The 19,702-nt window shown below is 45.3% G+C and overlaps 1 protein-coding gene across 2 annotated transcripts in view; it reads right to left on the reverse strand.

Moving 5' to 3' along the window:
• Nucleotides 1-320: 320 nt before the first annotated feature.
• Nucleotides 321-19,702, reverse strand: part of LOC135897623 (uncharacterized) — a 149,584-nt gene continuing 130,202 nt past the window's right edge. For both annotated transcript variants that reach the window (XM_065426307.2, XM_065426308.2), the window contains exons 3-6: nt 14,166-14,232; nt 12,811-12,894; nt 8,564-8,672; nt 321-4,078 (exon numbers count right to left, since the gene is read on the reverse strand). In XM_065426307.2, coding sequence (XP_065282379.1) covers nt 3,779-4,078; nt 8,564-8,672; nt 12,811-12,894; nt 14,166-14,232 — 560 coding nt within the window. In that variant the 3' untranslated portion in view covers nt 321-3,778. The remainder of the gene's footprint in view (nt 4,079-8,563; nt 8,673-12,810; nt 12,895-14,165; nt 14,233-19,702) is intronic.

A 19,702-nucleotide genomic window follows, 5' to 3' on the forward strand; every position in this document is an offset into this window, starting at 1 on the left:
TGTTAACTGTTTAACTGGGAATACACAAAATTTAAGACTAAATTCCTTCAGGACATCATACCTATTGCATACTGCATTTAAGTATGCTGAAATTACAGTGAAACTTGGCTTTGCAGCATTTATGCAAATGTGAAATCCTAAAGAATGAGATTTCTCTAAATCTATTCGCTGTGCAGTCAGACATCTGCAGACTACCCCACATGTAACAAGGAGGGAAGGCTAAATTTGTGCTAACATTAAATAGCAAAAGTATGAGTGCTAAAATACATCATATATCACAATGGTGCATACATGCAGTAAATTACACAAGTAAACGCATAAACACTTGCAAAGAGAACTTTGTTTACTTATTGGAAGCATAAAACAAGCAATACAGGTTTGTGCGCAAGTGCAAGTTCGTCTAGTGCCCAACGACGCAAGCAGGGTTTTCAAGAATAGCACGGGTAGACTTGGAGGCAACCACTGGACACTACGCAACTTTCAAACCACATAAGTTGTTCACAGGGGCCGAAGAAATAGTTGGTTATACACATTCCAAAATGCTGTGTTGTGAATGAAGGTCAGAAGAAATTGCCATTCGTAACTGTGAACTTTTCTGGCACATTACATCTCTAATAAATATTTACACATCCTGTTAACACACTGCAAGCCTTTGCAACCACAAATCTGCTGTTACTTTTTTCTTCACAGACACTTACACTTAAAAATTTTCAAATGCAATGCGATGCTGTTTCAAATGACAATGCCTATTCAAAAGAAAACTAAAGAACATTTATCAGCACATACACAAAAGAAATAGCATGGAACATAGTGTCCCATAACGAACATGAAAAGGTGTTCTCAGGCTTGTGCTGGCTGTAAAGATGCTAAGCAAAACAAATGGAAATACTCTATCAAACTGCATGAAATCAATTATTAAAGACATTATGTGGTAGGATCTAACCAGTAAAACACAGTAAAAACAGTAAAACAGTAAAAAACAGTAAAAGTCTTTCTGGCACCTGTACCTGGTTCGCATTTTTGAAGACAAATTTTACTGTGGAAACAAAATGTAAAGCAATGTTAATAGGATACTTTCACTAAAGTTAAAGAAGCTGGACTTAGCTGTGAAATTCTGGCAGAGAAAAACATAGTGCTACAGATTCATTTAACAAGATAAATTGCCACATTTTATACAACTTCTAAAATGTTAGCAATGTTGCGTCCAGACCTCTTGCATGCAAATACATTTTGCATATACAAGCAGCATGTGGTCAACAGGCTTCCTCAAGAAGACATTTGGTTGCTTGGCAATAGACTGGCTCAGAGTGCCTGCTAAAGGGCTGCCCTCTTCAGTGCCATTCTTTCACTCAATGTCAACAGCATTCCACAACAATGGCAACAGTACATTTTGATACAGACCATTGTAGCTCACCACTGAAGCAGCAAAGCTACTGATAGCGTTCAGGGGGAAGAAAGCATTGCCTAAAACCAGCTAAAGCAGACACATAACATCATCGTCTATAAGTATTTACTGCATGTATAGCTATTTATATATATATCAGTTTATTCTGAGAGCATCAGGAAAGAAACCACCACACCCGCGAACTTCTTGTGTTATGCTAGAGTGGCGCATTGAATAATAGTCTCCCAGTGTGCTTCCTGTTAGAAAGTTGACATGCCTAATATAAATTACTGGCTATGAGATAAGCTACACACACTCAAGGCAGCCTTTCTGTGGTCTCCCAGAGCCGTAGAACACCTGGTGCCAGCCACTTAAAGTGGTTTGGAAAAAGGTGGCTTACACCAGACATTTCTTACGAGTTTGGCAGTCCCAACAACACTGAATCATTGCTCAGAAACTTGTCTCACCATATGTCCTTTCAAAAGCCCCGCTTGACTGGTTGTGGAAGGTGAATATGGCGTACATTAAATTATGCTGTACATTCATTTGCCTGATAACCATAAAACAAAAATCGTCACTACAAAGAAAAAAAAGATGTAACATTCCTTTAGCATTTGATTCAAGCAGTTACTAAAGAAATGGTACGTTCAGCAAGAGGCCACATTTAACCTGTCAACAAATGTGCAATATAGCACATGGCAACTAAGTTATGTGATCAAATTAGTCACTTTTCTCGTTGAGAGTACAAAAAAGATGCAGCAGTATGAGACATATTGTTAAGGAGGTGTATCCCCTATAATATGGCTAACTATTACATTGTGAAACGTTTTCTAAAGACTGCATTTGCTGCATCTGTCTATACCTGATGGTATGCTTTATGTTTCATGAAATAAGCAAGATGATATATGACCAACAGTTAAAATAAAACTGATGTTGCTACCTAACAACTCATGTGTAATCATATAGTGATGATCATTACAGGCTCTTCAGCCAGTGTTCAGTCTATAATAAATTTTTCTTATCGTCATTACATTTTAAATATTAGTCGCCACTCACTCAAACAATACTGATAGAAGACAAAATTGCTTAGACGAAATTTCACAAAGGCTAACAGAATGAATGACCTGAATATATTCTGTCAATTCCTATATCCTTGACTCATTTTAGGGTTGACAGCACCAGTTTTCCTTCTCAATTTGACACTCAAGGACTATAATACCTGCAGGCAGAATGCAGACTCCTCAAACTTTATCATACACTAACGTCGATGCATTTTCTTGAAGCAAGAGTTTACAGGTTCACTCAATTTTAAAAATATAGTCCAAGAGGATGGCAATCTGCTATAAGAAACTTAATTTCCCAAAGTAAGGAATATTCACGAAGCATTTGACAGCCTATGCTTCTCAAAATATGAAATATTGCATTTGCTTTAATGCTTTTGAATAACTGCTTAAATAGCAGCATCAATTAAATAAATACAAAAAATTCACTATTAATGTTCTGCATACACTACACTTGCATATTGCAGCATACTCAATGTGCCTATATCACCATCCCATCTTAAAGAGTTTATGTCAGATGGTTCCTGACAGCATTGCACAGTCGAGAGACAGTACCCCATCCTCACAGCGTACTTTCATTAAGCTAGATGTTACCCCACAGTTCTATCATACTGCCAACCTCTTCAGTTTGACATGGTCACGTTACGATGGTCACAGCGAAGCAATATCCACAGGATAATGTGCATACTCAGGAACTATTCAGCATTGTTAATGGTACTCTAGCAGACTTATTCTGCAAACGAGACACAAATGAAACGCCTTAGTTCTCATCAAAACATACATCACAAACAAACAGTCAAACAAACAAACAGGAAGGCAGGGTACACGTTATTGGACAAAACGTGCAGTCATCCATGACTCGATGAGCCAACGCATAAGCTGCCATTTTTGCTTCGCCTGACCATTGCAGCACAGAATTGGCCATGCTTCCCACGGTGGCCACATGGGTATGACTGGAAGGCATCTCAAGAGACTGTCCAGGTGTCCCTGAAATGCGAAAGTCACTGTACAAGATCCCCGCAAGCCCTCTTCGACTATGTATGTATGTTGTGGTGGTGGTAGCATAGTCGGGCATGACTGGAGGCACGTCACCCTTTCTTGCCATCGCCCTTCCACACACACCTCCTTTAGCACTGTGTTCACTGGAGCCTTGGGTGGGGGCGAGTGAGTGGGGCACTCTCACAGGTATCCTCTATCCTCGGCGCATCTCGCGGCTGGTAGAATTGAGCAGCCAGAAAGCTGACACTGCTCTGCAGTCTCTTTCTCGTTTTACGATGTAAAAACTGCCGCCTACTTTTCGTCACCCCAGGCAGCGGTGCCATGCCCTTTCAGCTCACGGGTCAGTCTTGCCAGGTGAGTCTACAGGAGACGAGGAATAGAAGGACGGCTGTGTAGTGTAGAGCGGCGCACCCACAACGGGCAAGCCACCGACGCCGTTGCAGTAGGAGGACCCCGATGACGTCTGGGGTCGAGATGAAGAAGGGCCCTGCGTCGATTGTGCTGTGCGGGGCCGTTCTGCTCTCTCACGCTGCATGAAGTTGGTGGCTGCCTCGAGGAAGTTCATAGTAGCCTTCATGATTTCAGCCTCCTCCTGGGCCCGCTTTTTCTCCAGCTCGAGTGTCTCCTCCTCCACCTATGCATGGAACAATATAACTTTGATTACTGCTAGTATCTCTAAAGAAAATGGTCTTGATAACCAACAAACTAGGTAATTAAACAATTATGGAGCACAGGAAGCATACTGAAAGTTAAGCCAGACAGTTGACAGCTGAGCAGGGACACCAAAAGCGATTCAGTGAGCAACAGGAAGCATTCTCTTGACATTCGAGGCATGTTTGTATCTAGAAAAGAAACCACATCGACACTACTGCTACTATTCTTGTCATATTTCTGGACAATAGCTGAACACTTGGCCAAAGTGTGGAGAGATTATGAAAAGTACATCCAACCAAAGTTTGTGCTTTCCCTTTTAACAGTCAGTTTTAAGTCCAGTCACCCTAATTTTTCTTGAAGTAGGAAACTTCATACTCTGCATGAGTGCTTGTTCACGTGGCTTTTATTGCAATCGCAATTACATGGACACTCCAGGCGAATCTTTGCCATCACCACGATGTTTCGTATTGACGCTTCAGTGTGCAAGGTCAATGCTACATTACTAAAATACCAAAGTTGGCCTGACCAGGTTTTATGGCCTTGACTGAATTACTACTCATAATATTTTACCAGTTGCAATTTGCAAGAACAGTTATGAAACGTTTCACGGCATATGCCTTTTTTACATTAAATCATTTAGCTCAGACAATTGAAAATTTCAGAACAATATTGGGGTTCACACTCTGAAAGTGATGTAGTCCTACTGGCACCAGTACCAGTACTCTTCAAGGCCAGTGCAGTGGCGCTGATGCAATGTCATTGCAGGCTGTACAAAGCATGCTAAAGCTTTCAAGGGTGCCAAACATTTTGGCCCAACTACTTATGACATTATATAGCAAGAATTACACAGACTCTCAAGGCGCAGTGCCTCTGTCGTCGTACTGTCTGGCTCACGGCGCATGCGCGGATCGCGCGCGGAGGAGTAGAGATCTGCAGATACCCGGAAATCGCTTTACTGTAAAAAAAAAACGAAGAGGCGACGCGGACGTACCGTCAACGCTAAGCTCAATCGCCTATGCGGCGGAGCAAGGGCAACGTTCTGCTTTCCGTAGCTGGCATGAACGCTGTGCAGATGCAAACTATGTGCTCACTAACGTTTTTGCTGAACTGCTATGTCTATGCTCTGGTCTGATCAACCAATACCAAGCAAGTGTTATGTACTATATCTCTGGGCGCTGACCAACGCCGACGGTTTGCCGTCGGTCTCATCTCGTGCACCATCGAGGTCACACGCCTGCAACGCCATTGGTGGCGCTCATCTCGACAGCATTTTGAGACGCTTGGTAGCTGCCAGGGCGTTGTTCCTTCTTCCCAGCAGAAGTAGGGTGCCCGGATGTTCTTTCTCCTCGCCCGCAACTTCGTACAGAGTGGAGACAACCACGGCATCTACTACGGCGTTGGGCACGCGAATGGCGGACGCCGTAGAGATGCGTTGCCGGCGCTCGTGTGCATTCGCCATTCGTGTGCCCGACGCCGCAGTAGACGCCGCGGTTGTCTCCACACTGTACTGAGCAGCAAACGAGGAGGACATCGGGGCACGCAAAGCAGGAGTTGCCTCGCGCGCTACGTCGCGGCAACTTGTCGCACCCGCGTATACTTAGAAAATCGTCCGATATGTCCAAGCGTAACACCAAGCTTTGCTACCACTGTGAATGCTTTGCCTTTCGGGCAAAAGTGCTAAATACTTTTTAACGCGTTAATACTGTTGTTTCCGCATCACCTATCCCTGCAAGCGAGTGCATGACTAGCCATTCCTAGTTGCGTTATATTACATCCGTAATTTCAGCATACTACCGAGCACTGTCCGCTAGGTGCGATAGGGCAGTGGACTGCAGACTATTTCACGCTTACTTTCAGCGCTACCACTGCGGTTACAATAAAACCTGGTTTTATCAAATCTGGCTAAATCAAGTTATCACTTGGAACAATTTCCTAGCATTGTAACGCTCCAGTGATAACACATAACAAACTGAACGGCTATATTGAAATAAAATCCTATCCTCACTCGATAGACAGAACTCCGCACGACACCATAAGACTTAATAAGTTGGCTTTCGCGTGAAAGTTACACATTGCCGCGCTGCACATGGAGCAGGAAAAAAATCAATGTCATGAAATTATAGATAGCGTCGTGCGTAGATTACCCCCGCGGAGTGGCTGCCCACCAAGGCACGCCTACGCAACTCCCCGAAAAATGGCAATACCTATACTTAGGCCAACAAGGTGCGTGCGGGCTCACGCGTGCCGGCCAATAAAAAAGAAAATCCGCCTCCAATTCCACCCTGTAAAGCGGATGTACAGCGAAGCTAATGCGCACGTTAGACAAGTACCCTCACTCCGAGTGTCATTAGACGACGTTACGCAAGCCCCACCACCACAAGCGACGTAGGTCACGCGCGCCCGCACGTGTGCGGAAGTGCAGCATACATCCTCATTCTACTAGGCCGTCCGCCAAGCGCCTTATTGAACTACATTAATGTTTAAGAGTAAACTGCGTCAGAAAATGCGTAACGTACGACTCACACAAAACCTACAGACATGATAGCTTCGGATTGTAATTCTAATATGAGAGAAAACATAATTTTGTTACGTGTAAACTCAAACTCAAACACCTTTTTCCAGCTGCCGTGGCAGAACTGCTGTTGGAGAGTGTCTACCGTAATGTCGATTATGATCGCACCCCAAGCGGTGCGACAGATGCAACGGACAGAGCACCCACGCATCAAGGAGAGATACATTGTGTGCACACGTTTGTAACGAGCGCACGCATGCCTGCGCAAGTGCAATAAACATCCCATTCTTGTAAGACCTCTGCCTGGCGCAAGTGCGCAATTGAACTAATAGAATTTCTCCAGTAACGTGCGTGACGAAATTCGTAAAGTACGAGTTGTACACAACCTAGGGAAATGACAGAATCGGATTGTAATCCGAACATAGGAGAAAATATACTTCTGTTACACGGAAACTCATATACAAACCCTTTTCCCAGCTGCAGATGGCGCCATGCCAGGCCGACCCTCGGCGGGCCTGACGCAGGCGTTAAGCACTCGCCATACGTGGGCCGATCCCGAAGATAGTGCAATACTAGGCCGATGCGCGGAGGAGGTGAAGCAGGCGTTAAGGGGCTCGCATACGCAGCTTCACTGGTCATCCTTCTTCACAGAGTGGAAGAGCACTGAGCTTATTTGTCAAATTTCATCAAAGCTTTATGCTGTGTTGGACGCTCCACTGAACTCGAAGATGTAAACGAAGCTTGAATATACTTTTGTAGCTTGGCCTGCATGCCCCAGCCACACCCATAAGTTCATCTAGGAAACCCGAAATTTAACTGCCGATACACTATAGCACTTCATTTCATTGATTTGAAAGTATAGCACTGAACAGCAAAACTGAGCTATAAATTTTCTCATCACTTGTGGACTTGAAGATAATGCCACCTACTAAAAAGCCATCGCAGCGAGTTTTCATCCCCACAAAAACTAAGCCTTCGAATTTTGATTGTTCCTAGCCCCGTTAGTAATGTTAAGAAAAATAAATATTTAAAGCGTTTTCCTGCGGAGTGTACCGGTATATCTCGTTCCGTAATGTCACGACGAAATATTCATCAGGTCTGCAAAAATAACTTCAACGTAACAGTAAGGAAACATAAAAAATCGTCTCCTACAAACGCAGTTGACCAGCTAAAGTCGACGCCATGTGCACCTTTTCGCTCTTTTAAGATGAATAAATATTCAAGGCACCGTAACCGACGTGCCATGAAGAGCGAAATTCAAATCCGGGGAATAAGGACAAAGTAGGAACGTAAACGAAAAGTGCCACAAATTAAAATCCCACGGCTTCGACAAATATCAGTTTGTTAATAAAGTTGATGCGACATTTCTTTCTCTCTCAGATCCTCTGTGTTAAAAAGTCCTAAAGGTTCCTTTGCCTTGCAAGCACACGCAAGAACGGAGACTCCCAACAGCGCGTCTATTAACTGAATTTCGCAATTTGATGCTTCCATAAAGCTTATCTTACCAAATACATACTGTACTAATTACCAACTCTCACTTGCCTTTCAGCATTGGCTGCAGATGAATTCAAAAATTATATTCCCAGTGGTATGTGGTCGCATTTCTGTGGGAGCCGAATGGGGCGAAATATACGCCCAGCTCTTCAAATCTCTCACCTAAATGTAGCATTGGAGTTCTAATATAAACCTTTCGGTCTGACGTTTCCGGAATCGAATTAACTGACAGTGTAATGGGTGCGTTACGATAACGGCGGCGAAGGTAAGCAAGCGGTGCCTTCTTCATTCGACGACAGACAAGCACAGGTGTGGAACGAAATGGTTTGAAACATTAATACTTCTCGCGGGACCCGTACCTTCTCTAGTATCAATAAAGCCGAATGGCGCCCAAATTAGAGAAGGGAAGCACACTTTCAGCGCAGGTTTGGCTTCCCAAAGCCGAAGCAGCAGGCGTACCTTCAAGATTCTTCGGAGGAGGTCCAACTCGTCGTCTTTGCGTTTCTTCCGAGGATCCTGGTCACATTCCTCCTCGGTGTCATCTCGCGACTTGCGCTTGTTGTTGCATCTGCAGACAGGTACAAAAAAAAAAAAACGAATTTACAACATTCCACCTTTGGGCTCTTAAGGGCCACCGCAACGTTTCCATGTGAAACAAAGCACCAACGGCGAGACACAGCCGAAGTTTTTTTTTTTTCCTGTGTTTAAAAGGGCACGAGCGAGAACTGTTACGTTAAGTTAGAGCTATAAATTACAGTTATGGAACACCAGAAACACGAACCTTATGGAGTGAGCGAATTCTTAATAAAGAAATCATAGACTACGCGTAATGAGTTTTGATAAATTTTAATGAGTTTTGATAAATACGTACACTGTATTCCGTGGCGTAATAGTTATATGCCAGTGCTGCGGTTAAGGCACAATATTCAAAGCAAATTTCGCCTTCATATCTTCCGTTAGTAAACAATCTATTTACGGTAAATAAACGCAAGTCGAGGCTCGGATAAAGTAAGTCGCGAAACTAATCTGACTTAATGATAATCCCTTCAAGATGCTTCTGTAAGGCGTCTCGGCGGCGTCCAGCGCATGATTCGTTTCATGCATCTAGGAACAAGTTTTACACATACACACACACACGCACACACACACTGAAAAAAAAAGAAGAGAGATCATCAGCCATTTCAGCCTGTGAAGGTGGCTGACCACTGAAGCTGCTTAGCACCCGACACGGAGGTTACATAATCTTCAACAAAGGTACGAATATATTTATTGTCCTGATCGGTGATCATCGTGACGATAGGTATGCACACAAATTCTCGTATCACGTCGGTTAATAAATGCGCCCGTCACGTAGGGCAATGAATGGCTCATGCCCCCTTAAGCAATGGTTTATATCACCGTAAATAAAAAAAAAAAGTCTACTGACGACAGAAGAGAAATGAAATTCTACGCTGGAATGATGAGCGGCAACAGAGCCAGCTGCGGAAGAAGCCGACGACGACGAACGCGCGAACTATAGGCACGAGCGTGTTCTAGTGGTTGCGCCGAGCGGCGCCAACGAGCTAGTTCGTGGGTTGATCGTGGACGACGGGCGATGAAAATGCCCCAGTCATATACAGCTTCGCTGTAGAAAAAAAAAAATGGGTGGGGGGGGGGGAGAAAAAATGGATGTGGCTTAGCTAAGGTTAAGGCCAGGATGTGAAGCATACTAGCCTTTATTTTAGTTGTTGAACCACTGTTTAGCCTAGTGAACTGCTGTTGCTTGGCTATATTTGGTTCGGCTAGACGAAGAAACAACTCATGCAGGCGAGCGCACGAGCTGAGACCCGGCTATGTAGCTACGCGGCCGCAAGCGAGCGCATGAGTTGAGCCTCTGCTTTTGCAGCTGTTATGACGTCATATGGTAGCTACGCGGCAGCGCGCGGCGTAGCAAGGAAGAGCGTGGTTGTGCGGCTAGTATGCTTCGCATAATAGAATCAACTTAATAGCAAACATAGCAAACTTAAAAGAGAATAGACCCACATATGAGACGCGCAGCAATGAACAACGGCTGCAGCAATGAACAATGGCTCATACCCTCAATGGTAGCTACGCGGCCGTGCGCGGCGCAGCAAGGAAGAGCGTGGTTGTGCGGCTAGTATGCTTCGCATAAAAAAAACGCAGTAACAGTTGCGAAAGCCGCGTGCAACTTGTGAGCAAAATGTCGCACATCTCGTTCGCTGCCGTACCGTTCAACGGATTCCGAACCTTCACTGAGATTTACGCGCTCGCTGAACTGCCACAAGTGATAAAATTTAAAACGAAGCCTTCCACGACGGCACCCCCCTGTGCCAGTGTGCAGGTTTAGAGCTGGAAACCCCAACCGCTCCCGCTACTATTAAGTCAAGAGAAAGGCGGTCAACTTTCTACATGAGCTAATTTTCCCATCCATGCTACAAGGAAAAAGATGCCAATTCGCGGAACACACAATCACTTAGGTACTTGCTAATTCACACGCACGCACAGCCAATTACACCCCAAGCAATTATTTACTGAATCAGTAATTCATTGCAATCCCTCTTCCCTATATATTTTAGATAAAACGTTCTTGTACTAATATTTGTATGCACGTAGCTTGTAACAATACATATACAGCAACAAAAAAGAAGAAAGAGAAAACGCATGATTAACTAGGTCGTGAAGCAGAATCGTCTAGCGAAACTTCGTTTGGGCCTCTTTCAGTACTGTCTCTTGCGGTGTACACCTCGTTGCCTAGATGGCGCCACTAATGCGGCCGTTTGGAAAGGGCCGCGAAGCGAAACACGATTCCGGGGACCCAGGCTAGTCAGATTGCAGCGGCACGGAGGGGCGAGCGGCAATCGGCATTTCCTATCCTATACTATTTCCGACACCAAAATTAAAGCGAAAAAGTGGGCTACTTATCGCTAACTTTCGTTTAGCACTGGAAAACAGGGCGTGCTGTTCCCTGACGTCCGGGCCTGCGTGTTAGCTCAGAACGGTATTCGCACAAAGACGAACCGCGCGCTGAGTACGCAGCACCCCCTGATGTTCACGTGCGACTCGAACTCAAAAAATGTGAGTCTCCTTGATAAGCGCACAAGCGTCCCCTTGCCCACCTCTGTTTGGGCGACGGTAGGTAGCCAAGGAACCAAAACGTAGCCGAGCCAAGCAGAGAGTATCGCGCGGTTTAGGTAGCACCTAGTGTTGTTATACATTTATAGATGTTGCTGGTTTCTCGCTCACTACAGGTAGTTGCTATGCGTCATTACTTCCTATGCGTCAAACGTCCTCACCCGCCTTTCTTTTTCTTTTTGTATACATTCTCCCAAACATTTTCTAGCGAAATTTATACAAAGTATAAAGTACTTCATAGTGTGCCATTAAACCAAATGCACAAACAATTGTTCCATGTTCTCAATGATTGCATAGGCATGAGGCGATACGCGAAAAAGAATCGCGTGGTGAAAAAACAAAGCGACTGGTACGAGAAATTCACAGCTGAAACGCCCTACGCTACATCCTTTCTCGGGTCGCAAAGGTTATAAGTCAGTAGACTTCACGTACGTAAATAGCTGTCCCGTATGATCGCTTGTTTTTAATAAACACGAAGGAACGCCGTGCGGGTAGGTACGGCAAACATTCTTCTTTAAATGTTAAATGTCTTCCTGCTGAGTACGTTTCCCTGCAGCAGCGGAATGCGCAGCTGATACACATGCCACTATAGTAGAGACTGTTAGAGTCAAAAGAGTTCCTTCACTTCGAGGGCCAGATTCATAAAATCACTGCAACGGCCTCACTTATATAACAATTAACGTAATCCAGCTAGCATGTTATGAAATGAAAGATCGCCCGACGCAACCCTACTAACCAAAGCTTATGTTGCAAATTAGGAGTGTAGCTTAATGCTCTGATGTAATCGTGCCATGCTGCATCGAACCTACATGCTCTATGTCAAGCTGACTGCCACGAGAACGCGTGGGTAATATTCCGGAGCCGCCCACAGTGCGAGCACAGGAGGCAGGCATTCTGTATGGAGTACTGGTAATTCCTACGTGCCTGCTGAACAAAAATATGGTCATAATAGTGTTCCATTCGAAGGTAATTAGTGTCCTAACATATAAACATTTTTGACGTCTCAGTATTCCAGACAGATCATGTATTAACGCAACGAGCACTAGATTGGTGAATTTTCAAACCCAGATTATTCCTGGATATCAGGAATTGACAGCTTTTTACAGATTGAAAAGATCAATTTCTATCAGATTACAATAAACGACATCACCAAAATTTTCTATGCGAGCTATAAACTGGCCGAATATAAGCAGCAGAATGCGAAGTTCGATGCTCGGAAACAATGAATGATTAATGATGTCAAGAGCGAGAACTAACGCACACGAAGTTCTACAAAAGAAAAAGATGTCCACTGAAAGATGCAACGGCGCCGCAAACAAAGAAGACAGACACAAAGTATGGACAAAAAAATACATTAGCAATCCAGCTGCGAAGTTTACATAGCAAAATCGCACGCAGGAATTAATGCTCCTAGCATAATCAGCAACGGTTAACCAGGATAGTCGCATCTGACATTTCGCTTCGATTTCAGCACACATGTACATAACTGCAACATAAACACGGCGTTTTCTTCATAACTGGCTCGAAAACACAAATACAGGATAGCCTAAAGGCAATTCGGATTGAGAACTCACTTGTCATTCTCGTAGCATATGCTGACCTCGGGCTCTAAAGTGATGTCTTCGATGGGCTCTCTCTTTGGTGCGATGGGAAGCCTACTGAAAGGATGAATCAGAAGGCAGCAATTAAGACCAGAAAACAGTTGGCAATGAGTCATAAAAAATATGACTCCTCTCAGCACACTTTAGGCTACCGCACATGACAACAGAAACGTCATGAGAGGCGACTTGGTGCGAACAGGTCTACCGAGCATTTGCATTGACAATTTAAGCCTTCGTCATGAAGTTCATGCTTTTCGCCGACATATCTTGCATTACAGAAGCAGCACGTAGAAGTACACGTACTGCTTGTGCGCGTTCACCACGCATACAATGACTGAAAAACAGATGAGCAGAAGTTTGTACATATGTTCATGTCATTACAGAAAAACTATTTACAACTTATGCCAAATGAACACGTAACCATCACTTGTAACCGGCAACCATGGTTCTTAAACCGAGACAGAAACAGACAGAATTTAATGGAAACTGAATGCTGCCCTGCTTCCACCACAGAGAGCATAATCATATTGATCTAATACCTTGTCCAGTGCTTTGCGGCCCCAGGATGGCAGCGATATGCACATACCAGGGTTTTCTGGAAAATTAAAGAGAGGGCAGAGCAGGGCAGGGAGTACACTCTCAAAGGTCAGAGCCATCTGGCCACATTAAAGGGGAACCTCCGGTTGGCTCGCAGGCACTGGCATGGACCACTTCTTTCCTCTAAGCCCTTTTGTGGCTAGCAGTCCATAGTATCTGCACAATGTCCGGGTGTGCGCCTAGATGTCATTTTAGGCTTGTATCTAGAAGCCGTGGCAGATTTTTATCTCCAGCGATCTCCAATGACCTTTGCCTAATACTAGCTGATTCCAACTTGCGCCTGCAAACTTTCTCGTTTCATAACTCTGCCTAATTTTCTGCCGCCTTCAACTGCCCTATCCTTCACCGCCTGCAGACGAATGAATATCTGCACCTACGGCTAAAACAAGCCATCCTCTCGCCCACATTACGTCGGAATGCGAGCTCAGGCCCCCCAAAATTATTAAGTCTGAAATTTCGGCGCAAGAATTCAGAACGGAGCATTGGGAGACCTGCTTCGCCAACGAGGAGAAGGAGGCTCAGGTGGCACTCCTCGACCAAGCACGGCAGGCTGCTGAGGCCAGCGGAGCCCTGGACTACGGGCCCAACCCACCTGCTTCCGCAACCATTTTCTCATACAATACATGTTTTTAAATTGTATTCAAATTTACAGCACAGTATTGGTATAAATAGTCTGCTGTACATGAGGAAAGTGTCAAGTTCAGAGTTTGCCACTTTGAGTAATGACTTACTTGATAGGCTGCAGGTTTTGGAACTGCAAGTCACCAGCCCGGAACTCTGGGAACTCAATCTCTGGCTCTGCAATGGTAACAAAAATGTACCCACTTAATATTTTGCGCCCGTGTTTCTCATACGCGTGTGTCACAGCTAGCACCACGCACTCTTCCCTATTACCATCAGTCCACCACCTCGAGCAACGTACCTGCGGTTAGACGAAGTTCGTCTCGTGCTTCCATGTTACTTGCTAAAAAATTATTATGAAAGCGCTGGCGTAATTTTTGGACCCTTGAGAACTCCAGCACGCACAAAAATAATGGCACTCAAGCAAGTATGAAAATCGTGGAGTACTTATAAGACGTTTTAATGTGATCGTAAAGTTGGCATCTGAATGTGGAACCTATAGTTATCGACATTTTCACGACGTCAAGACCCTGAGGAAATTTGCTGACGTAGCGTGGCAATAAGCTTAAGTACGAGCGCGTTACTCATTAAAAAAAAGTCGCAGTTACACCCGAAAGGCGACGCATTGATTGCGATAGCAAACTAGTGGACAGCTACACGAAGTATGGACAGTACTAGTTTTATCGGGCGCATAAAGCTGTAAGCATAGGCATACGAACTAAATCAACATGCACGGTGTCACGCTCGCGCTAGAAAACATGAACACACCTCGTAACTCGCTGTCAAAACGCTGGAGTGACGAAGCGCGGCAAACAGGAGCGAGCCGAAGTGACCTTCGCGCTTCCTCTCGCATCAACCCGAACTAGGCCGCGAAAACAGAGCGCACGGCGAACTGAGTCCCCGTCGCAGATAGCCATCTGTGACGGGAACACAGCGGGGAGACAAGACACAGCGGCTAGAGCGGGCGTGCGCGGCCGGCAGGACCACCCGGAAAAAGCGTGACCCCCTCCTTCCTAGTCTCCCCTGGAGCCTTGTGCGCGGCGGAAGACGGCGCGCTTCCTCCCCGCTTTCCTCCTTCGCGTGCGCAAAATTCAGCCGCGATTGCCGGCTCACCCTCGCATGTTTTCACTCGCACATACAGCACACGGCGCGGGGAGACGACTTCATCGCCCTTGAACGCTATATGGAACCTCCCGGCGACGCCGACGATAGAAGTGCGCCTAAAGTGTCGATATAATTGAATAAAAAACAAAGTCGACATGTAACGTGTGGCGCGCGCTTCTGGCTACGCTTGCGTGTGGCCGCCGCAGCCATCACTGCAATGAAGCAAGTCAGTACATCGTCCAGTCGCAACGGATGCACCGGTTGAGGAAGTAAACAGATTTCCTTTTCTTGGTTTCTTGGTTTAGAAACAACCATGATAGTAATTTTTTATCGCGTTCTGACGCTAGCCAGTACCCATTTCATGAGTCAAAGTCCTTCAGCCTTCATATAGCGCAATAATAAAAAAAGGAGAAGACAGTCACATCGGCACGCTCCTTTAGGTGGCACGCATGACTGAACGCGCAGGAGGTTTGAGAAAGTTCTTGCGGAATGGCCAACCGACGGCACATTCGCGAGTCTACAAGACAGCGGACCGACGCCCTCGAAACTTAGCTATTGCCACCTGGTAATTACTGTCCAAAGAAGATGACGCAGCGTCAGGAAGTGTCTTGTTTTGTCAGCCCTAGAATATTTAGAGCCTGCCTTTTCAGACAAGGTGGTGTTTCGCCCTTTCCGTAGACAGCTCCAAGCCTGTCTTCAAATGTTTTCTTTTTTTTAGTGTAATCTATTACAGCTACTACAACTACTACAACTACTACCACTGCTACAAAAGTAGACTTCCGTTAATTCAACTCTGGTTAATTCGACTTTTGGGTTAATTCTATCTCCACCGAAGCTCACGGCCGGCATCCTTAGATTTCTACAGGCTCAAACTTCCGTTCTCAATCTCAAAATTTACCTTCGCCGCATAACGCGAACTTGACTGGTCAGCTTCGCCGCAATATAGAGGTGTTATGTGGCGAAGGATACCAAATATGAGAAGCGGCCACAATTGCGGGACATGGTACGCATTTCAGTTATAAAGGAGCACGCACACCGTCTTCGGTCACAGCACGAGCATAAAGACTCCTAAAAGCATACTGGTAGCCATTCAGAACTGTTTCTAACATTGTTGTAGCGATTTGAGCCCTTGTTTCCTCCGCCATGGGTGCAGCGTATACGAGACCGTTAACGAGGCCTAGAACGTGTTCTTTAAGTACACGCGCGCGCACGCGTCGTGCACGGAAAAACAGAGGAGAAAACAACTGTGCTGGGAAAGCTAGCAAAATCGAAGGCGGTAAGATGAAAAAAAAAACTCAGAAAGTCGAGGGGTCATTTAAAGCCAACAATAGAGCGGGGGTATTTCTGAAACTCCGAAGGACTGCCGGCAAACTTATTAAGCGTCTAGGTGCTCGCACTGTGACCGGAGACGGCGCCTGTGCGTGTGTATGTCCCGGAACAGTGGCACCCTTCCCCGCATTGTGACCCGCCGCGGCGGCTTAGAGGTTGTGGTGTTGCGCTGCTAAGCACGAGGTCGCGGAATCAAACCCCGGCCGCGGCGGCCGCATTTCGATATTGTCTGTAATGTAAAAACGACCGTGTCCCGTGCTTTGGGGGCACGTTAAACAACCCCTGGTGGCTAAAATTAATCCGGAGTATCCCACTACGGCGTGCCTCATAATCATACCGCGGTTTTAGCACGTAAAACCCCATAACTGAATTGTTCCCCGCATGGTGTACCTCACCGTGTGACAGAGGCTTATTCAACGAAGCTAACTTTGAAGGTCAGCACTGCCAAGTGAATCAACGGCGTGTTTCGGCGTTTATTTTTTTCAGCCTTTCATTTAATTCGTCCTGTCGTATAATTCGACCAGTTTCGTCACCATGTGAGGATCGAATTAATGAAGTCCACTGTACTACAACTGCTGCTACTGCATGCTACTATTACTAAACATAACTGAATATAACTTGTAACTAAATATTACCCTCGCAACACTCGGCTCGACGCTGATGTCACGGCAACCTGTGCAAGACGCAGAAAACTCAGTTCTTTTTGTTCAACCTTGCTGAGTTTATTTTCTTTCTTCTTTTTTTTCTTTCTGTACTCTTTCAATATATTCGCCGTGGAGGCATTCTGCTGCTGATATACTCCAAGGTCGCATGTTTGACTCCGTACCACGGCGAACGCATTCTGAACGCGTGAAACATATCCCAACATCCGTGTGCCGATCAAATGACAATACGCAAGGTAGCGCGGCTTATAACACCACAAATGGCAGACGAACAACGAAACGAATCGTTTACACTTTTGCTTAACTGCAATCTAGGGTTTCTGAACCTGGGAAGTTGCTTATATTACAATATTTTTCTTACTATCATTACTATTTACGAAGAGCAGTAGCCGTCACCATTATTGGAAACTAAATCTGTGAACTTTATTTGTATCAATAGACGTTTATTTACGTGATGCGAGATGTCCCTCCCCCCATCCGTCAAAAAAAAAAAGAGAGAAGAGGAGCCATCAATGAAACCTTCCTCTTCCACTCTTTCCTTTTCTTTGAAGTGAAAACAAAAGAAATCTATTTTATTTTCGCTTTTAATACAGCAAGCAGAAGCCGTGACGGAAGAAAACACAGCACTCCTCGGAAGAGCAGCGCCAAAGAGCGTGTATACAGGAAGGCATCTGTACACTGTCCCGAAAGCAGCGGGGAAAAAAAAATGAAGAAAACGAATGAAATGCAACCGCGGAGCATCGGAGGCGAGCAAAAAAACATAAAGAGAGCAGTAGTCGCGAGAGAGGGCGCGCTGCGTAACAAGAAAGACAAAGACGAGCGAGAGGCTCATTTGGGAGGCGGCGGGGTGTCGCGGTCCAGCTGCCCGTCCCGCATCGACCACACTGGCCGCAAGCCGACGCCGTCCGGCGCGCTAATTGGCGAGCAATTATCGAGCCCGAGATCGCGCTGCGGCCCGATCGAAGGCGCTCGAACGAAACGAGGAAGGGAGGGGAGGGAGTAAGTCGAGCGGCCCGCCTCTTGGGGGGGGGGGGGGAGGGGGTGCGGCAAGCCGCGCTGCTCAGAGCCTCTATTCGAGCAGCAGTTTCAGCAAGTGTACTCCATTCTTTGTCGGCGCTCTTTAACGCTAACGGATCGCCCTCTGCGAGCCGTCGTTTGAATCGGCAAGAGCGAGGCAAATAAGTGACCCGGAATCGAGAAAGCGTTCAGTCCCTCTCTCACTTCCTTCTCATTTCTTACTTTCTTTATTTTTGCAGCTGTCGCGAGAGACCGAACAGTCAAAAAGACAGAAAGCACGCCCCACTTTTCCTTGTGTTTTCTTTTTTTCAATCCAATACAACGAAATGTCCGCATATCTTTGCCACAGATATCTTTATGTTTATCCTTATGTTCTTTCCATTCTTTCGCGTTGGCACTTGGCGCAGAATGGGAGACATTTCATAAAGGTTGCGCGTAAACTTTCAGTACTGCAGCGTCTTCCGTAACGTTCGTAGGAAACAATTGCGCCTTATAGAAACAGAGGCCGCCTTCGTCGGCAGGAATATTGATTAATTGCTTGATTGCTTGGGTTTAATGTCCCAAATTAACATAGTGCTGATAGATATGGAATTGTTATTATTATTATCATTTGTTTTGAAAACATATACGTTTGACAAGAAAGGGAAAGCGAGGAGCAGGCTGGCAACTGCCACTGGATGGGGCCCAACGCCTGCCTGGAAGTTGTAAGCCAGTCAGAAAAAAATCACGAGATTTATGCAAAATGCTAGAATGAAAAACATGTATCGCATACCTTAATGTACACAAGCAGGCTAATTGTCTATTTCTAACCACCCCGTTTCAAAGGTATGCCAATTAACAACAACAACAACAACAACAACAACAACAACAATAATAATAATAATAATAATAATAATAATAATAATAATAATCAGAACCGGCAAACAACCGGGCATGAGAAAAAAATCTAAAGAGGCGGCTCCAAGCAAGCTGGTAGGCTATTATCGTTTATGCGACAACTAATACCGAAACTAACTCTTGTATTTTAAGTTTCGGTTTGAATTCTCTATTGATTTAATTCTACATGAGTTAAATCACAATCCTACATTTAATTCTACATACCATTGCGCGCGCCGATGGTGCTGCGAAATCGCATATATTATGACGTCTCTGTTGGAACGTAGTTTATTTGGCCCGAGTACTCTGCATCGAACCAGCAAAGCCCCACACCCAATGATGTTGATCACATGGCTCTGAAGATGAGGAGCTATCTACGTATGATGATGATGATAATATACAGATTAGGAAGACGTGCGTAATAGACGCCCACAATACAAGCTTCGGCTACGGGAAGATGATCCAACACCTCCTCTGTGACGGTGCCCGTTCGAATTCGGCGAAAAAATGTGCTTGCGATAGCTCTGGAAAAACAGGACGATCGCTCCCTTGACAGAGGAAAAAGTCCTAGGTCACTGGTGCGGACTGCTCAAGCTCTTAAGGCTTGTGAATTGTGCGACCGACTTTGAAAGTTGTAGCGCGAACCATCCCGTGTGAAT

Source organism: Dermacentor albipictus, chromosome 4, assembly GCF_038994185.2.
Source record: "Dermacentor albipictus isolate Rhodes 1998 colony chromosome 4, USDA_Dalb.pri_finalv2, whole genome shotgun sequence".
Lineage (NCBI taxonomy): Eukaryota > Metazoa > Arthropoda > Arachnida > Ixodida > Ixodidae > Dermacentor > Dermacentor albipictus.